Source organism: Gigantopelta aegis, unplaced genomic scaffold (genome assembly GCF_016097555.1).
Source record: "Gigantopelta aegis isolate Gae_Host unplaced genomic scaffold, Gae_host_genome ctg3255_pilon_pilon:::fragment_2, whole genome shotgun sequence".
Taxonomy (NCBI): Eukaryota; Metazoa; Mollusca; class Gastropoda; order Neomphalida; family Peltospiridae; genus Gigantopelta; species Gigantopelta aegis.
The window spans coordinates 26,714-47,667 of NW_024533252.1; the positions used below are offsets into that span (position 1 = coordinate 26,714).

Sequence of the window (20,954 nt, forward strand, 5' to 3'; positions counted from 1 at the left end):
AAACACGTGTACCAGCCTCGATGGCGTCATGGTTAGGCCATCGGTCAACAGGCTGGTAGGTACTGGGTTCGGATCCCAGTCGAGGCATGGGATTTTTAATCCAGATACCGACTCCAAACCCTGAGTGAGTGTTCCGCAAGGCTCAATGGGTAGGTGTAAACCACTTACACCGACCAGTGATCCATAACTGGTTCAACAAAGGCCATGGTTTGTGCTATCCTGCCTGTGGGAAGCGCAAATAAAAGATCCCTCGCAGCTAATTGGAAAGAGTAGCCCATGGAGTGGCGACGGCGGGTTTCCTCTCAAAATCTGTGTGGTCCTTAACCATATGTCTGACGCCATATAACCGTAAATAAAATGTGTTGAGTGCGTCGTTAAATAAAACATTTCTTTCTTTACACACGTGCAACTACAAGGTACGTGCATTTACAATGCTAGATCACCTGCGTTCCAGATTATCAGACTTCGAAAATTAGCCCGGTACGTCTAAGTTGTTATATATTACATTGTTCTGAACGCAGAGGCGTAGGCTAGGGGGGTTCGGGGGATTCGGACCTGAAGCTAATTGTCCGCTTTCAGAACTAAAAGATACAGGTTTATACATATGGAGTTTCTGGTGGTGCAAAAACAAAATAGAAAAAGGTCCACTTGGTTCATATTCGAACCCTCCAGGTCCAGATCACGCTACGCCCCCGGAACGCTAAGTGCATTTATCATCACTGTAATAATGAGAGTTATGTCTAAATTGTCGATTACCTTTTATACATATAACCGTACAAAACACTTACCTAGAACATAGTTAGCAGCAATCACAGCCACTAGTGCGTACAGTAACACGGCCATTATCAAACTGAACTGTGTAAACTGACATACCGAATACCGAACACTAAAATATAACCGTACAAAACACTTACCTAGAACATAGTTAGCAGCAATCACAGACACTAGTGCGTACAGTAACACGGCCATTATCAAACTGAACTGTGTAAACGGACATACCGAATACCGAACACTAAAATATAACCGTACAAAACACTTACCTAGAACATAGTTAGCAACAATCACAGACACTAGTACGTACAGTAACTCGGCCATTATCAAACTGAACTGTGTAAACTGACATACCGAATACCGAACACTAAAATAGAACCGTACAAAACACTTACCTAGAACATAGTTAGCAGCAATCACAGACACTAGTACGTACAGTAACACGGCCATTATCAAACTGAACTGTGTAAACGGACATACCGAATACCGAACACTAAAATATAACCGTACAAAACACTTACCTTGAACATAGTTAGCAACGATCACAGACACGAATACGTACAGTAACACGGCCATTATAAAACTGATCTGTGTAAACTGACATACCGAATACCGAACACTAAAATATAACCGTACAAAACACTTACCTAGAACATAGTTAGCAGCAATCACAGCCACGATCACGTACAGTACCGCGGCCATTATCAAACTGAGCTGTGTAAACTGACTTCATACCGAATACTAAACTATAACCGTACAAAACACTTATCTAGAACATAGCAGCATTCGCAGACACTAGTGCGTACAGTAACACGGCCTTTATCAAACTGAACTGTGTAAACTGACTTCATACCGAACACTAAACTATAACCGTACAAAACACTTACCTAGAACATAGCAGCAATCACATGCACGAGTACGTACAGTAACACGGCCATTATCAAACTGAACTGTGTAAACTGACTTTATACCGAACACTAACCGTACAAAACACCTTTTATACATATAACCGTACACAACATTTACCTAGAACATAGTTAGCAGCAATCAAAGACACAAGGACGTACAGTAACACGGCCATTATTAAACTGATCTGTGTAAACTGATTTCATGCGAAACGATATACGTGACCTAAATCTTTTCTTGATCACAATAACATACACAAAATAGCACAACTATCGTACCCAGAAGAAACCTAGTGTATACAGTTCAGTTTGACAATGGCGGTGTTACTCTGCCTATTAGTGTCTGTGATAGCTGTTAACCGTATTCGAGGTAAGTGTCTTGTACTCGTTAAATTCACGAAAAATGTTTCTTCTAAAGTGTAGGCAACATGCCGGTACCACTAGCAGGAGTCGGCAAATGTTCTGACAGATGAATTACTGACACGGGACAAATATGTTCGTTCATCGTAATGGGGTGGGTGAGTGTTGAGGGTCACGCCTGTTTGAAAGGGAAGAAAAGGTATATCTGTTTCAAAGAATATCTGCAGATTTAAAACTTTGCGCATTAATTTTCTAGTATGGCGGAATCAAGTGATCATTGGAGGGGATGACTAACACCGGCGGCGCGAAACGAACGTTAAAATTTCTAGGGGGTCTGGGGCATACTCCCTCGGAAATTTGCGATAACTAGATGTCCTGCAATTTCTCTGCCACTCTATTGAAATGCATTTTCCGCCAGGTATATTTTTATAGCGGTCTACATACACATTGAATATATAAACACCACAGTCATGCACTGAATTGTTAGATCAATCAGATAAACGTTTGCTTTGTTTAACGACAATACTAGAACACATTGATTTATTAATCATCGGCTATTGGATGTCAAACATTTGTTAATTCTGACACGTAGTCTTAGAGAGGAAACCCGCTACATTTCCCATTAGTAGCAAGGGATCTTTTATATGCATCATCCCACAGACAGGATAGCATTTCATTCATTTCAACTTATTTTCAGACTTATATCCAATTAATGTTCTAGCACGCTGGCCTACATACACTCCCAGACTATCTGCCCAGTACAGTGCGATAGTGTTTAGATGTTAGTGGTTAGTGAGAGAGAAGTCGGTGTAGTGGTCTTACACCTACCCATTGAGTTGTTAAAAATCACTCTGAGTCGGTACCGGTCTGCGAAACCAGTACCTACTAGCCTTATGTCCGATGACTTAAACACCACACCCTCTTCTCTCTCACTAACCACTAATAACTAACCTACTGTCCTGGACAGAGAGGCCAGATAGCCTAGATGTGTGACCAGGACAATGTTTTGTCCATTTAAATTAATTCAAGGAACCGGCCTCTGTGGCGTAATGGTTAGGCCATCGGTCTACAGGCTGGTAGGTACTGGGTTCGGATCCCAGTCGAGACATGGGATTTTTAATCCAGATATCGACTCCAAACCCTGAGTGATTTCTCCGCAAGGCTTAATGGGTAGGTGTAAACCACTTGCACCGACCAGTGTTCCATAACTGGTTCAACAAAGGCCATGGTTTGTGCTATCCTGCCTGTGGGAAGCGCAAATAAAAGATCCCTTGCTGCCTGTCATAAAAGAGTAGCCTATGTGGAAGCAGCGGGTTTCCTCTAAAAACAGTCAGAATGACCATATGTTTAACGTCCAATACCCGATGATAAGATAAAAAAAACATATGTGCTCTAGTGGCGTCGTTAAATAAAACGAAATTTATAAATTCAAGAATGGCTAATTCCAGCAAATAATTGTCACATTCCTGTGTGACCCAATGTTAAAATGGCCGCCAAAATGGAGAAATGTTTTAATCGGTTCACCAAATCCATTTCAAATCACATTAAAATATTTATTTCGTATATATCTTGCGAAAGTATTGTAACAGGTAACATAAAAAACATATTGAAGCAGAAAAATTACACAAAATGATCATTTGCAAAAACATAATCGCCGTCAGATGATTAGTATATACATACAGGTTGCACTATAATAAAACATAATCGCCGTCAGATGATTAGTATATACATACAGTTTGCACTATAATAAAACATAATCGCCGTCAGATGATTAGTATATACATACAGGTTGCACTATAATAAAACATAATCGCCGTCAGATGATTAGTATATACATACAGTTTGCACTACAATAAAACATAATCGCCGTCAGATGATTAGTATATACATACAGTTTGCACTATAATAAAACATAATCGCCGTCAGATGGTTAGTATATACATACAGTTTGCACTATAATAAAACATAATCGCCGTCAGATGGTTAGTATATACATACAGGTTGCACTATAATAAAACATAATCGCCGTCAGATGATTAGTATATACATACAGGTTGCACTATAATAAAACATAATCGCCGTCAGATGATTAGTATATACATACAGTTTGCACTATAATAAAACATAATCGCCGTGATGATTAGTATATACATACAGTTTGCACTATAATAAAACATAATCGCCGTCAGATGATTAGTATATACATACAGGTTGCACTATAATAAAACATAATCGCCGTCAGATGATTAGTATATACATACAGTTTGCACTAGTATATACATACAGTTTGCACTATAATAAAACATAATCGCCGTCAGATGATTAGTATATACATACAGGTTGCACTATAATAAAACATAATCGCCGTCAGATGATTAGTATATACATACAGTTTGCACTATAATAAAACATAATCGCTGTCAGATGATTAGTATATACATACAGTTTGCACTATAATAAAACATAATCGCCGTCAGATGATTAGTATATACATACAGTTTCCACTATAATAAAACATAATCGCCGTCAGATGGTTAGTATATACATACAGTTTGCACTATAATAAAACATAATCGAACTATAATAAAACATAATCGCTGTCAGATGATTAGTATATACATACAGTTTGCACTATAATAAAACATAATCGCCGTCAGATGATTAGTATATACATACAGGTTGCACTATAATAAAACATAATCGCTGTCAGATGATTAGTATATACATACAGGTTGCACTACAATAAAACATAATCGCCGTCAGATGATTAGTATATACATACAGTTTGCACTATAATAAAACATAATCGCCGTCAGATGATTAGTATATACATACAGTTTGCACTATAATAAAACATAATCGCCGTCAGATGATTAGTATATACATACAGGTTGCACTATAATAAAACATAATCGCCGTCAGATGATTAGTATATACATACAGTTTGCACTATAATAAAACATAATCGCTGTCAGATGGTTAGTATATACATACAGTTTGCACTATAATAAAACATAATCGCCGTCAGATGGTTAGTATATACATACAGTTTGCACTATAATAAAACATAATCGCTGTCAGATGATTAGTATATACATACAGTTTGCACTATAATAAAACATAATCGCCGTCAGATGATTAGTATATACATACAGTTTGCACTACAATAAAACATAATCGCTGTCAGATGATTAGTATATACATACAGTTTGCACTATAATAAAACATAATCGCCGTCAGATGATTAGTATATACATACAGTTTGCACTATAATAAAACATAATCGCTGTCAGATGGTTATATATACATACAGGTTGCACTATAATAAAACATAATCGCCGTCAGATGATTAGTATATACATACAGTTTGCACTACAATAAACCATAATCGCTGTCAGATGATTAGTATATACATACAGTTTACACTATAATAAAACATAATCGCCGTCAGATGGTTAGTATATACATACAGGTTGCACTATAATAAAACATAATCGCCGTCAGATGATCAGTATATACATACAGTTTGCACTACACTAAACCATAATCGCTGTCAGATGATTAGTATATACATACAGTTTGCACTAGTATATACATACAGGTTGCACTATAATAAAACATAATCGCTGTCAGATGATTAGTATATACATACAGGTTGCACTATAATAAAACATAATCGCCGTCAGATGATTAGTATATACATACAGTTTGCACTACAATAAACCATAATCGCTGTCAGATGATTAGTATATACATACAGGTTGCACTATAATAAAACATAATCGCTGTCAGATGATTAGTATATACATACAGTTTCCACTATAATAAAACATAATCGCCGTCAGATGGTTAGTATATACATACAGTTTGCACTATAATAAAACATAATCGCTGTCAGATGATCGGTATATACATACAGTTTGCACTATAATAAAACATAATCGCCGTCAGATGGTTATATATACATACAGGTTGCACTATAATAAAACATAATCGCCGTCAGATGATTAGTATATACATACAGTTTGCACTATAATAAAACATAATCGCCGTCAGATGATTAGTATATACATACAGTTTGCACTATAATAAAACATAATCACTGTCAGATGATTAGTGTATACATACTGTTTGCACTATAATAAAACATAATCGCCGTCAGATGATTAGTGTATACATACAGTTTGAACTATAATAAAACATAATCGCCGTCAGATGATTAGTGTATACATACAGTTTGAAGTATAATAAAACATAATCGCCGTCAGATGGTTAGTATATACATACAGTTTGCACTATAATAAAACATAATCGCTGTCAGATGATCGGTATATACATACAGTTTGAACTATAATAAAACATAATCGCTGTCAGATGATTAGTATATACATACAGTTTGCACTATAATAAAACATAATCGCCGTCAGATGATTAGTATATACATACAGTTTGCACTATAATAAAACATAATCGCTGTCAGATGATTAGTATATACATACAGGTTGCACTACAATAAAACATAATCGCCGTCAGATGATTAGTATATACATACAGTTTGCACTATAATAAAACATAATCGCCGTCAGATGATTAGTATATACATACAGTTTGCACTATAATAAAACATAATCGCCGTCAGATGATTAGTATATGCATACAGTTTGCACTATAATAAAACATAATCGCCACCAGATGATTAGTATATGCATACAGTTTGAACTATAATAAACCATAATCGCTGTCAGATGGTTAGTATATGCATACAGTTTGCACTATAATAAACCATAATCGCTGTCAGATGATTAGTATATACATACAGTTTGCACTATAATAAACCATAATCGCTGTCAGATGATTAGTATATACATACAGTTTGCACTATAATAAACCATAATCGTTGTCAGATGATTAGTATATACATACAGTTTGCACTATAATAAACCATAATCGCTGTCAGATGATTAGTATATATACTCTTCAAAAAAAGAAACGCAAAAGGGTACAAATGGGTTAGAACTCCGATTTTATGTTTCCTACCGGTTCATGCTTTGTGAATATAAGGTCATTGCATGTCCCAAACACATTCCCACGGTTACATTCGATAAAACGCAGCTACTGTAAAATAAAGTTTCAAAATGTGAATATTCGCAAAAACGCAGCCACGTGCAAACCATGTCACCACTGCACGGGCGTTGTCTGCACGTGCAACATGAACACCGACAGTATAAAAGTGCAGGGTGTTCGCTTGCCTGGCCTCTGTATCTGGCCGACAGTTGACAATCCAGGACATGCCACGTCTCAGTGAACCGCAGAGAAACATGCCATCGGCCGACTAGACGCAGGCGAATCCAGAACGGCCGTTGCCAGGGCATTCCATGTGTCCCCAAGCACCATCTCCAGACTGTGGGACCGTTACCAGCAACATGGATCAACACGTGACCTCCCTAGATCCGGTCGACCACGGGTCACTACCCCCGGGCAGGACCGCTACATCCGGGTACGCCACCTTCTGGAACGATTGACTACTGCCACCTCCACAGCCGCAGCAATACCAGGTTTGCGCAGGATATCCGACCAGACCGTACGGAACCGCCTACGTGAGGTAGGAATTCGTGCCAGACGTCCAGTTCGAGGTGTCATCTTAACACCACAACACCGTCGACTCCGACTGCAGTGGTGCCAGATTCATCGACAATAGCCTCAACTGCGATGGAGACAGGTGTGGTTCAGTGACGAGTCCCGATTTCTGCTCCGACGTCATGATGGAAGATGTCGCGTGTATAGGCGTCGTGGTGAACGTTATGCGGCAAACTGCGTGCAGGAAGTGGACAGATTCGGCGGGGGTAGTGTCATGGTGTGGGCAGCCATCTCACACACTGGCAGAACTGACCTGGTCCACGTGCAGGGCAACCTGAATGCACAGGACTACATTGACCAGATCCTCCGGCCACACATCGTTCCAGTTATGGCCAACGCCAACGCAGTGTTCCAACATGACAACGCCAGGCCTCACACAGCACGTCTCACAACGGCTTTCCTACAGAACAACAACATTAATGTCCTTCCTTGGCCATCGATATCACCGGATTTGAACCCAATTGAGCATCTATGGGACGAGTTGGACCGTCGCCTCCGACAGCGACAACCACAGCCCCAGACCCTGCCCGAGCTGGCAGCAGCCTTGCAGGCCGAGTGGGCCACCATCCCCCGGGACGTCATCCGTACTCTGGTTGCTTCAATGGGCAGGCGGTGCCAGGCAGTTGTCAACACACGCGGAGGCCACACCCGGTATTGACTCCAGATGACCTTGACCTTGGTGGTGTGTCCTATCACTTACTCACAATGGACTAGAGTGAATTGTGAACAATCCTGCAACATTTGGTAATTATCGGACTCACCATTCAATAATTAAATCAATTCTCCAAATGTTACGACAATGTGGTTTTGCGTTTCTTCTTTTGAAGAGTATACATACAGTTTGCACTATAATAAACCATAATCGCTGTCAGATGATTAGTATATACATACAGTTTGCACTATAATAAACCATAATCGCTGTCAGATGATTAGTATATACATACAGTTTGCACTATAATAAACCATAATCGCTGTCAGATGGTTAGTATATACATACAGTTTGCACTATAATAAAACATAATCGCCGTCAGATGATTAGTATATACATACAGTTTGCACTATAATAAAACATTATCGCCGTCAGATGGTTAGTATATACATACAGTTTGCACTATAATAAAACATAATCGCCGTCAGATGGTTAGTATATACATACAGTTTGCACTATAATAAAACATAATCGCTGTCAGATGATCGGTATATACATACAGTTTGAACTATAATAAACCATAATCGCCGTCAGATGATTAGTATATACATACAGTTTGCACTATAATAAAACATAATCGCTGTCAGATGATCGGTATATACATACAGTTGAACTATAATAAAACATAATCGCCGTCAGATGATTAGTATATACATACAGTTTGCACTATAATAAAACATAATTGCCGTCAGATGATTAGTATATACATACAGGTTGCACTATAATAAAACATAATCGCCGTCAGATGATTAGTATATACATACAGTTTGCACTATAATAAAACATAATCGCCGTCAGATGATTAGTATATACATACAGTTTGCACTATAATAAAACATAATCGCCGTCAGATGATTAGTATATACATACAGTTTGCACTATAATAAAACATAATCGCCGTCAGATGATTAGTATATACATACAGGTTGCACTATAATAAAACATAATCGCCACCAGATGATTAGTATATACATACAGGTTGCACTATAATAAAACATAATCGCTGTCAGATGATTAGTATATACATACAGTTTGCACTATAATAAAACATAATCGCCGTCAGATGATTAGTATATACATACAGTTTGCACTATAATAAAACATAATCGCCACCAGATGATTAGTATATGCATACAGTTTGAACTATAATAAACCATAATCGCTGTCAGATGATTAGTATATGCATACAGTTTGAACTATAATAAACCATAATCGCTGTCAGATGATTAGTATATACATACAGTTTGCACTATAATAAACCATAATCGCTGTCAGATGATCGGTATATACATACAGGTTGCACTATAATAAAACATAATCGCTGTCAGATGATTAGTATATACATACAGTTTGCACTATAATAAAACGTTAATCTGGAAACGTTTTGTAAACGTAAATATACTGATACATGGCTTAGTTTTAAATTGGCATGAGATGCGACACGTATTGTCAAAAACGTATATGCCATGAGAATCTGCTCAACGTCTATTGTACGTACTAACAAAGTGTCGATACGATTTCTAGGATAAAAAACCCATCTGTTTTCCTTCGAGTGTTACCCCCCCCCCCCACCCCTCCCAGTGTTTCAAAATTTCCTGTTCATCATCCACGACTGTAATATGGGATCGTCGTTCTTAGTGCATACGCTATAAGACTAGTTGTTCATTGGTATATAATTTTATTTGCATCACGTTTTGTATCGAGCGCCGTTTTATAAGTAAGTCATATATGAAAATGAAAACTGTACCATCAATATTCCATACTTTGGACTTGTGTGACATGTGAGTACATTGCATACTTTCCCCGTTATTCAGTTTAAAAACTGGCACATTCTTTAATGACTCGATGACTCGTGTGTGTGTGTATGTGTGTGTGTGTGTGTGTGCGTGTGTGTGTGTGCGTGCGTGTGTGTGCGTGTGTGTGTGTGTGCGTTCGTGAATTTTAAATTTGATCAAATGGGTCTCGGTGAAATGATACGATAAAGCCACTGCATTCAATGTTTCCAACCAAACACAATTTATGCAGTAAGCACACACACACACACACACACACACACACACACACACACACACACACACACACACACAATCAAGCTTTGTTAATTTCTTGAATCTCTATAATTGTGCCATTACATTTTAATAGTAATCAAGTATATTGTTAATTTCAGGTTTGGCGTTGAACCTCAGTGGACCTGGTAATGCTGTACTGAATGAAGCCTACACCTTCCAGTGCTATGTGTCACCAGCAGATGAGATCCAGGGTCCTGTTGGTTTCACTACAAAAGGATCTTCTGTTTGTACAGTTCTGTCAAACTGTCGTCTAGTCGGTGCTGTTCTTGGTTACTCCTGTGGATGTGCTGGTGACAGTGGAACAACCAGAATCTACAACATGACAATAAGCAGTGTCACGCTGAGAGATGAAGCCGACTGGACATGTATACACACAGATGATATTAGCAACAGTTTGCATTTAACAGTTCTATGTAAGCTTTATTATGTTACTTCTTAACAGATTTAAATGCTCTCAAAGAGCCTGTGTTTTGATTACATATAATCAGTAGAGATGAAGCCAACTGGCGTTTTGAAATCACACGCACGCACACGCGCAAATACACACACGCACGCACACACTTAGACACACACACACATACACACACGCACGCACACACGCACACTCACAGACACACACACACACACAGTAAAAGCCCTCTGACTTTAACCACTACCAGCGCCAGGGCCCTTTCTCCCCTCTTGCCATCAGTGCTCCTAAATAAATCAGATCTAAGTCGAGAATGTTATTTCAAAAACTACGTTTATTTATGTTGTCCTGGAAAAGTACTAGCCCGAGTACTCTGACTTTAAGAGAGCTAGACGGACATTTGGACATTAATACGCTCTCATTACACACACTGCAGAAAGAAACCCGACAGCACTAATACACTCACTACAGAAAGAAACCCGACAGCTCCCACATTCAGCTAAGTTTCGGTAATCTCCGGACTGCAGAATTCTAAGTTCGCCGACCTATATCGTGACGTTGCGTCACATGATCGCCCACTCGGCCATTCCGTCTTCCAGGGGCCGTCTCATACAATAATACGACAAGTGCCCGACAATCACACCTCCCCCCCCCCCCCAAAAAAAAAAAAGATTGGCTATTGGATGTCAAATATTTGGTAATTTAATCATAGTGTTAGAGACGAAAGCCGCTACATTTTATCATTAGTAACAAGTGATCTTTTGTAGGCCTATGCACCATCCCACAGACAGGATAGCACATAGCACGTACGACTCGTAGTAGATCAAATATTTTTTTCACCTTGAGAAAACGAATGTAATATTGTTTCTCTCTCTCTCTCTCTCTCTCTCTCTCTCTCTCTCTCTCTCTCTCTCTCTCTCTCTCTCTCTCTCGCTTTATCTCTGTGTGTGTATGTATGTGTGTGTGAGTGTGTATGTGTGTGTGTGTGTGTGTATGTGTGAGTGTGAGTGTGTGTATGTATGTGTGTGTGTGTGTGTGTGTGTGTGTGTGTGACTGTGTGTATGTGTGTGTGTGTCTCTGTGTGTATGTGCCACTCTCTGTCGCTTTGGTGATTGTCCACAGTCCAGTGGTAAAGCGCTCACTTGTTGCGTGGTCTGTCTGGGATCGATCCCCGTCGGTGGGTCCATTGCGCTATTTCTTGCTTCACCCAGTGCACCACAACTACTACATCAAAGGCCGTGGCATGTGCTGTCCTGTATGTGGGATGGTGCATATAAAAGATCACTTGCAACTAATGATAAAATGTAGCGCGTTTCCTATAGTGGTTTCGTTACACAAAATATATTCTTCTTTTTTTGGTGATTGTCGGGCACTTGTCGTATTATTGTATGAGACGGCCCATGGAAGACGGAATGGCTGAGTGGGCGATCATGTGATGCAACGTCACGATATAGGATTGTTGTGGTATTACAGCGGAAATCTTTGACTACTTTTTGGTGGTCGGCGATTGCCCAAAAATTACATAGTTTGGTCTCTGACTGTAACGAGAGCGTATTTATGTCCAAATGTCCGTCTAGCTCCCTTACAGTCAGAGTACTCGGGCTCGAAAAGTACTTGAATTTAACAGTAACAATATAAACAAAATCGGTGTGTTTCGCCTTTCCGGGTTTGAGCCAACAATAATTAATCTATTATAAATAGAGAGTCTATTAATTAATTATTAGAGTATTTATAGTAATATACGAAATCACGTGATTAACACGCTAATAGCAAACAGCTGATTTTGACACTTCAGCACACAGAGAATTTATTTTACTTGATAAGACAATGTATCAGTGAACTTGTTACTCTGTATATGTTGGTTCTGAATTTACTGTACTCTAAATATACGTTGTTTTACTTGGTTAACGCTATTTTGGTATTTAAAATACTCCTATTTATATGTGTATTCGTAGACGAATATATCGATGTCCGCCATATTGACTCCACTGGGGTCCAAAATAAAACACGTGTTAAAAATATGTTGATTTATTAATCATAACCTACTGTAAAATGGTGTTAGATAACACGGTTATTTGTTTACAATATGCATATAACTGTGACTCTGTTACGATGACTTATATCTTAAGATGACTTATTGTAAAACATTAAGTATTTAATTATTAATGTACCCCGCTAATTCGTTTGGGGCCTTTTGCCCCTGCGTATTTATTGTATGGAATATGCAGGCAAGTAGATATAAACGTCAAGGTTCGAAATAAGCTTATTGGCGGACTCGATGTTTGTCGTATAAATTGTACATCTAATACTTCAACTTGAATATAATCGTACTAGACAGTGGGTGTGGCAACTGCCCCCTAGTGCTGGAGCAAAACCTCAAATTCAGGAAAATAACATACGGATATTCGGCTAACCTGAAACCTCTACCATGTATTTCCATCATTCTACACTAGTTGTACTCCACATAGAAATGCGTAGTGATTCGTTTGCAACCCTATACAGCTGTGTGGTGGTAATGCTAATATGAATAAATGTCGTTATCCAGATTCATACATTGTCGTTTAATTCGGGCAAAAAACAGTCTGCCCCCCCCCCCCCCCCCCCACCTGCAAAAATGGAAGCCCGTACACATGGATACTGTATAATAGTAAATTTCAGATCCGTTGAGGGCAGAAGCTATCGCACGCTATTAATGAGGTCATTTAGGAGTTTTTTTGTGAAGTACTTCTGTACATCGAAACATTGGTATGTATGTATGTATGTATGTATATCCGAGATGGGGGCAATTACTGTCACTGTGCACAGTTGAGCGACGGTGATCTGCAGTAGCAAAGCCATCTGCAGTAACTGCATTTAGCGTTACAGTTGTTGTCGCTATCTGTTATAACAATTACACAATGTTGTAGCCTTGTTGCAGATTATATATCGCGATCTGTAGTAAAGCAGTTAACGTTTTTGGGATTTTGGTTCAATGACTGAAATGTCGCATTTCTGCAACTCAATACGATCTGTTAAAATTGAAAGATGCGACATAAAACACATACACACACACTCACGCACGTATGTATATGTATGCGTGTATATATGTATGTATAAGTATGTATAAGTATGTACACACGCACACACGTTCTCTCTTTTCACCCTCCCCTCCTCTCTCTCTCTCTCTCTCTCTCTCTCTCTCTCTCTCTCTCTCTCTCTCTCTCTCTCTCTCTCTCTCTCTCTCTCTCTCTCTCTCTCTCTCTCTCTCTCTCTCTCTCTCTCTCTCTCTCTCTCTCTCTCTCTCTCTCTCTCTCTCTCTCTCTCTCTGTCTGTCTGTCAAGAAATGATACAAATTTATAATTGGAACTGTCAACACAAACCTCCCTAATTCCATTGCAACATTCCCTCACTTCCTCCATCTGTGTTATACATATTTTTCATGTGTTCAGTATACTACAACATATTATTATAATAGGTACTATTTCATTACAATTGCAGTATTGGACAAACAATAACCATTGAAGAAATAATGTGGTTGTGTATTTTAAGCATGCATTTATCAGTTTCATTTCCTTCACAACTCGTTAAGAGTTTTGGCGTTTTTCCATTTCCCTACTGGTTTTTTTTTTTTTTTTTTTTTTTTTTTTTTTTTAATGGTTATCACTGGTTATCAGATGTGAAGAAAACACTTTTACATATTATATGTCAAATAAGTACTACGTAAAATCAGGCACGGCGGAGCAGGTGGGGCAGGTGGGGGGGGGGGGGTTGGATACTCTAGCCCCTCAATAATTCTGAAACAAAAATATTATTTATAGTAAATCTTAAGGCAGAAATGAATTTTATTTGTAGTAAGCAGTAAATTACATTTCAGGACATCTAGGTTTCACTATCTGACGAGGAGCATACCTACAAAACTTTGCTTTGTGCCCTCGATCTTAGTCAGCCCTCCCTCAATGTCCACTTGCTTCCCTCGTGCCCGAAAAAAAATTACACAGAAAAAAAAATACGACCAAATCAGACGGGTTACCCTTGTTTACAAGCTTTTTTATATGTACGTTTGTTATGGACCAGTGCAATAATTACGTGGCACTGGTTTCATAAAAAGAAAAACCTTGGCGCCCATCAATTGAGTACCTGTCATCCATAAAACGAACAGCTTAAAAGCATTACGTCAGCAGTGTCAGGCTAAATATCGTGCGTATAACCAGTCAACCGAGTACCTGTCATCCATAAAACTAACAGCTTAAAATCATTACGTCAGCAGTGTCAGGCTATATATCGTGCGTATAACCAGTCAACCGAGTACCTGTCATCCATAAAACTAACAGCTTAAAATCATTACGTCAGCAGTGCCAGGCTATATCGAGGGGTTAGTGTCAAAATCCATTATATGGTGAATTATACAAAAATTAGTTAATCACCTTGTCAGCATCATGGGAAGGTGTACTATCATTTCACAATGTCTCATTCAAACCAATCATTTATTTATGCTTTTATAGAACAGAACCCAAACCAATTATCTTTTATGTCCATATCCACAAAAGGCAAAAACTATGTTTTTAGCATTACCTTATTCTGTCTCTCTATAATTTTGTAGTATCACCCATAGCTGACAGACATAACGCGTTAGCTTACAACACTGGATTGTGGTGGGCTGTAAACTGTCTGAGAAGATTGAATCCTAGGTGCCATACCGCATGACAGGCTAATGACACATGCTAGCTCTAAGTGCTTACATCCAGCGATGGTGTATTATGTAAACTATCTCTGGCTGGGTGTTTTGGCTTACAAAGAAATAACAACTCTGGCTGAGGTAGCTAGAATTAACTGTTTGCGCATCACGATGACCGGTCCGTTTGTGATAATCTGAGATGGACTGCAGACAATGGGGGGGGGGGGGGGGGGCTGGAAGTGTTTAGTTCTTAGACATCTGGAATGTGGTAAAATGTGTGTGTGTTGTTAACTAGTTGCCGAATAAATGCCGGTTATGTAAATAGTTTAATAAGAAGTGATTGCAGAGTTCATTTAGTTCTACAGAAGAAACACGCAGTTAAGAAAATATTAACTGAACAGAGATAGAGAACCTAGTTAAACAGGAAAGTTTGTTTTCCTATTTTTTAGTCTGAATAGTTACTATATGTATTAGAGGAAAAAAAAAATATAATTAAATTAATTTGCCGGGGACAGGACGTAGCCCAGTAGTAAAGTGCTGGCCTGGTGTACGGTCAGTCTAGAATCGATCCCTGTTAGTGAAATCATTGGGCTATTTCTCGTTCCAGCCAGTGCTTCACAACTGGTGTTACAGACCATGGTATGTAGGCCTACTATCCTGTCTTTGGGATGATGCATATATTAAAGATCCCTTGGTGCTAATAAAAAAATAGTTGCCCATAGTTTCCTCTTTAAAATATATTTGTGGTCATTAACCACATGTCTGACACCACATACCTGTAGTTGTGTTGAGTGTGTCATTAAATATAAAATTCCTTTCTTTCTTTCTTTTTTTTAAATATGGCTCCCATATGCAACAACCTTAGTTAAACATTATGATCTAGCTATGTCTGTATTTTGTAGACAATTTGAATATTATATAAACAATAAATTTAAGTTGCAATTTAAAATGAAAATGTTTGGTAATTGTTTATTGTAATAAGGACGCCGGCCCAAAGATGATAAATGTTTTATGACCATACGCAATAAAATATTTTAATTTACTTAGCATAGAGGGAAATTAGTTTATATTATTTCAAAGGCATCATCACAGGATTGTAACTTTTCTAGTCATTGTATAGTTTATAGACATTATATAATATTTGACATATAGTTGAACATGAATTAGTAGTTCATGGTAGTTCATATTATAACTAATTGGTTAGAAGAAGCGACCCCCTTTATATAAATGGCATACAATAAATATGCATACTAATAATAAATATTGTTCATTGTAGTAGTTTAAATGTATGCACATTCATATTTTCTGGGCTAAAATATCTAGATATTACTACATTAACTGGAATAATTGTAGCATTTCAGATGTTCCAATGATGAGATATCTCTGGTCATTATAACAAAGTGGTTACTGCTATAGTGTGTTTAAATAAAATGTGTGTGTGTACTTGTATATCATTCTACGAGCGCATTAGACAAACATTATACTTAATCACGCACCAGATCAGTGCTGATGACGAATGCATTAAACTGTATTTAGATATGTTTACACCTGGTCTTATTGTACTTAATGGCATTCACTGGTACATTAAAGATTGTGATATGTACTGTCCTGTCAATGGGGGAAATGCATATAAATGATACCTTGTCGCTGTTTTGTTGGAGCAGCCACTATGCCGGTAACAATTTTCCTTTTGCATTCTACAGATCGAAATACCTCACAGAGAGGACATATAATAACTATGGTTTAAACAACTTCCAGATCAGGTTGCCGGGGTCTGGATTGAAAATAAACGTTGCGGAAAGAAACTGGCTTAAGATGTGATAATAATCCAGCTCAAATTTCAGATATCACTTGCCGGATCGTTTTGAGTTGTGTTGTGTCATAGCCAGCTTTGTTTTGTAGATCCACATAGTCACGATCATGGGACACACCTTCCCACCTGCATTATATTGAATTCTTAGGGGAACAACAGTAACAGTTAAAACTTGATACACCAAACGCCTAGAGTTTGAGGACTTAAAAAAACATGGAACATGGAATAGGTGATTTTAACAATTACTACTCAAAAGAATTTAAGGGTCAGACGATATTTTCGGCATTATTTTCTGAATGTCAATTATATTAGCTAGACCATAATGTCACGCATGGTATTGTTCCATTTTGACGAAAGTGGGTCTAAGCAACCCATAAATGAATTAAAATCCACTGTCATTGACACTGTCGACTAGTTCTAATGGCGAAAACATGCTTACATTTGCACGTAAATTAGGGCGAAAGCGAAAGGTCTGCTAAGTGCCCATAACTTGCTTTTTCACAAAGCGCTTCATTTGCACGCTTTGCACGTGTATTCCATGTTCCCAATGCTGAATTTCCGTATAATTGGAGCTTGCGTTCGTGTACGGTGCACACTCCAAATTCGACAATGGTACGACTTCAAATGACTATCGAAGATCGAGGAAGGGCTATTGCTTGGCTTCAGGATGGCAATACGCAAAGAAATGTTGCTCTGAGACTTGGTGTCAGTCAGAGTGTCGTTGGCCGACTGTGGCAACGGTAACAAGCAACGAATTCTGTTCGAAATCGTCCACGTTAGGGAAGACCCCGAAGCACTACAAATAGAGAGGACCGCTACATCACCAATATGGCTCTATGTCAACGCACAATCACTGCACGCCGATTACGTGACAATCTGTGGACTGCGACTGGAACTCGAGAGTCTGATCAAACCATACGCAATCGTCTGAGAGCCAATAATCTACGCTGCCGTCGCCAGGCTGTTCGACCACCACTCCTACCACGTCACAGAACGGCCAGACGTCACTGGTGCACGCTTCATCTGCGGTGGCAACGTGTTCAGTTGGGTCGAGTGATGTTCACTGATGAGTCCAGGTTTAGTCTCCAGTTCAACGACGGTCGGGTTCGTGTCTACAGACGTCCTGGGGAGCGCTTCGCTGACGTTAACGTTAGACAACGTCACCGGTTCGGTGGTGGCAGCGTCATGGTGTGGGGCGGCATCTCTATCCACCACAGGACCCCCCTCTATGTGGTGGATAGCAATCTGAATGGAATCCGCTATCTGAATGAGATTATCCGGCCGTTGGTTCTCCCAGGCCTTCAGCAGATTGGCGGCGGGGCAGTTCTGCAGGATGACAATGCCAGACCCCACCGCGCCAGGGTGGTAACGGACTTTCTCAGACAACAAGGTATCGGACAACAAGGATTGGCCAGCATATTCACCTGACTTGGCCCCAATAGAGCACGCCTGGGACGAATTAGGCAGGAGAGTTCGGGATAACCATGCCTCTCCAGCCAACCTTCATGATCTGGGTCAACTTCTTATGGCTGAGTGGCAGGCCATTCCCCAAGAGTTCTTCAGACGTCTGACCAACGGCATGAGGCAACGATGTGTCGAGTGTATTCGCGCCAGGGGTGGATTCACACACTATTAAACGAATGTTCTAATGTGTAAAATCCATGTTTGACAACCTTCAACTTTGACAGCATGTCATGTGACTTTCTTGTATACAGTGACGTTTATTTTTTTATTTTTTGTAAATACGGAACAATAAATTAAATTTTTGGTGTAGTTTACATCATCAATCTCATACACTCTGAAACTTATTTGGTTATACATTTTTGACCCTTAAATTCTTTTGAGTAGTATATATATATATATATATATATATATATATATATATATATATATATATATATATATATTAGGGTAGCCAAGATTGTTTATCGGGGGTGGAGTGGAGATAGAGGGCACTGCTTTTACACATTTTATGGGGTGACATGCATTATAAAAGTTGGCATTGTGAAAAAAAGAGGTCCTCTTGTGCCCAATCCCTGGCTACCCGGATACGCCAGTGCATATATGTGCACTTTAAAGTATATCAATCAATAGATTTTGGTTTCAACACAGGTAGTATTACTTGCATAGACGGTAGAATTGTGGTAATTATTTGCTAATGTCATATTATTTTAGTAAGTTTTTATCACATATAACTTCTAAACATTGTTTTAGTAACATCTGACCCACACGATGACATTTTTGTTTTAGAACATGTCAACCAAGTACCTGTCATCCATAAAACGAACAGCTTAAAATCAGTACGTCAGCAGTGCCAGGCTATATATCGTGCGTATAACCAGTCAACCAAGTACCTGTCATCCATAAAACGAACATCTTAAAATCATTACGTCAGCAGTGTCAGGCTATATATCGTGCGTATAACCAGTCAACCAAGTACCTGTCATCCATACAACTAACAGCTTAAAATCAGTACGTCAGCAGTGCCAGGCTATATATCGTGCGTATAACCAGTCTCGGTGGCGTCGTTGTCTAAGCCATCGGACTTCAGGCTGGTAGGTACTGGATTCGCATCCCGATACCGGCTCTCACCCAGAGCGAGTTTTTAAAGACTCCATGAGCAGATTTAAGGCCACCACATCACACCTACCTGCTATCTTACTAGCACTTTTACTAAAAAAAAAAAACACCCAAGACTAACACTAACCACTGTTCTGGGCAGATATCTGCGTGAACTTTCATAATCACGAAAATAAAGTTGAAATGAATGAGATACCGTGCACATATTGAAACTGTGAAGGTTAACCATCAGTTATATCGACCAAAAGAAATAACCAGTGTACGTCAAGTGTTGGTCAAACTTAGCTGTCAGGTTTCATGTTGTCAGGTATGGATTTTATTTCCCATAATGAAAAGAAAGAAATGTTTTATTTAACGACGCACTCAACACATTTTATTTACGGTTATATGGCGTCAGACATATGGTTAAGGACCACACATATTTTGAGAGGAAACCCGCTGTCGCCCCTACATGGGCTACACTTTCCGAATAGCAGCAAGGGATATTTTATTTGCGCTTCCCACAGGCAGGATAGCACAGACCATGGCCTTTGTTGAACCAGTTATGGACCACTGGTCGGTGCAAGTGGTTTACACCTACCCATTGAGCCTTGCGGAGAACTCACTCAGGGTTTGGAGTTGGTATCTGGATTAAAAATCACATGCCTCGACTAGGATCCGAACCCAGTACCTACATGTACCAGCCTGTAGACCGATGGCCTAACCACTACGCCACCGCAGCCGGTCAAACCCAAAATGAGTGCTCCGCTATGTTTAATGGTAAGTATATGTAAGCCAAATACAGGGACTGGTTCTTCATGACCTGTACATGCTTTTGAACGACTGTGGTATGAGCTGTCTTGTATGCGAGGAAGTGTATAATTTATAAAAGTTAACACGGTAATATAAGTAACAGCACATGTTGAACACAATATCCTAGTAATCAGTTCTATGCTCATGGCGGAATGTTTGAACCTCAGTAGAATCTGCGTTGCTTGTTTGAACGCTATTTTCTTGCTTGCGCCCACTTAAAGTTCAGGCACGCTAACCTGATCACATACCTCAGCT

At 39.1% G+C, this 20,954-nt stretch overlaps 1 protein-coding gene across 1 annotated transcript in view; it reads left to right on the forward strand.

Annotated features, from left to right (window-relative positions):
• The first annotated feature begins 1,991 nt into the window (after window positions 1-1,991).
• The window catches only part of LOC121392010 (contactin-2-like), a 32,244-nt gene continuing 13,281 nt past the window's right edge, over window positions 1,992-20,954 (forward strand). The window contains exons 1-2 of the mRNA XM_041523423.1: window positions 1,992-2,046; window positions 10,550-10,864. Of these exons, the coding sequence (XP_041379357.1) occupies window positions 1,992-2,046; window positions 10,550-10,864 (370 nt within the window). The remainder of the gene's footprint in view (window positions 2,047-10,549; window positions 10,865-20,954) is intronic.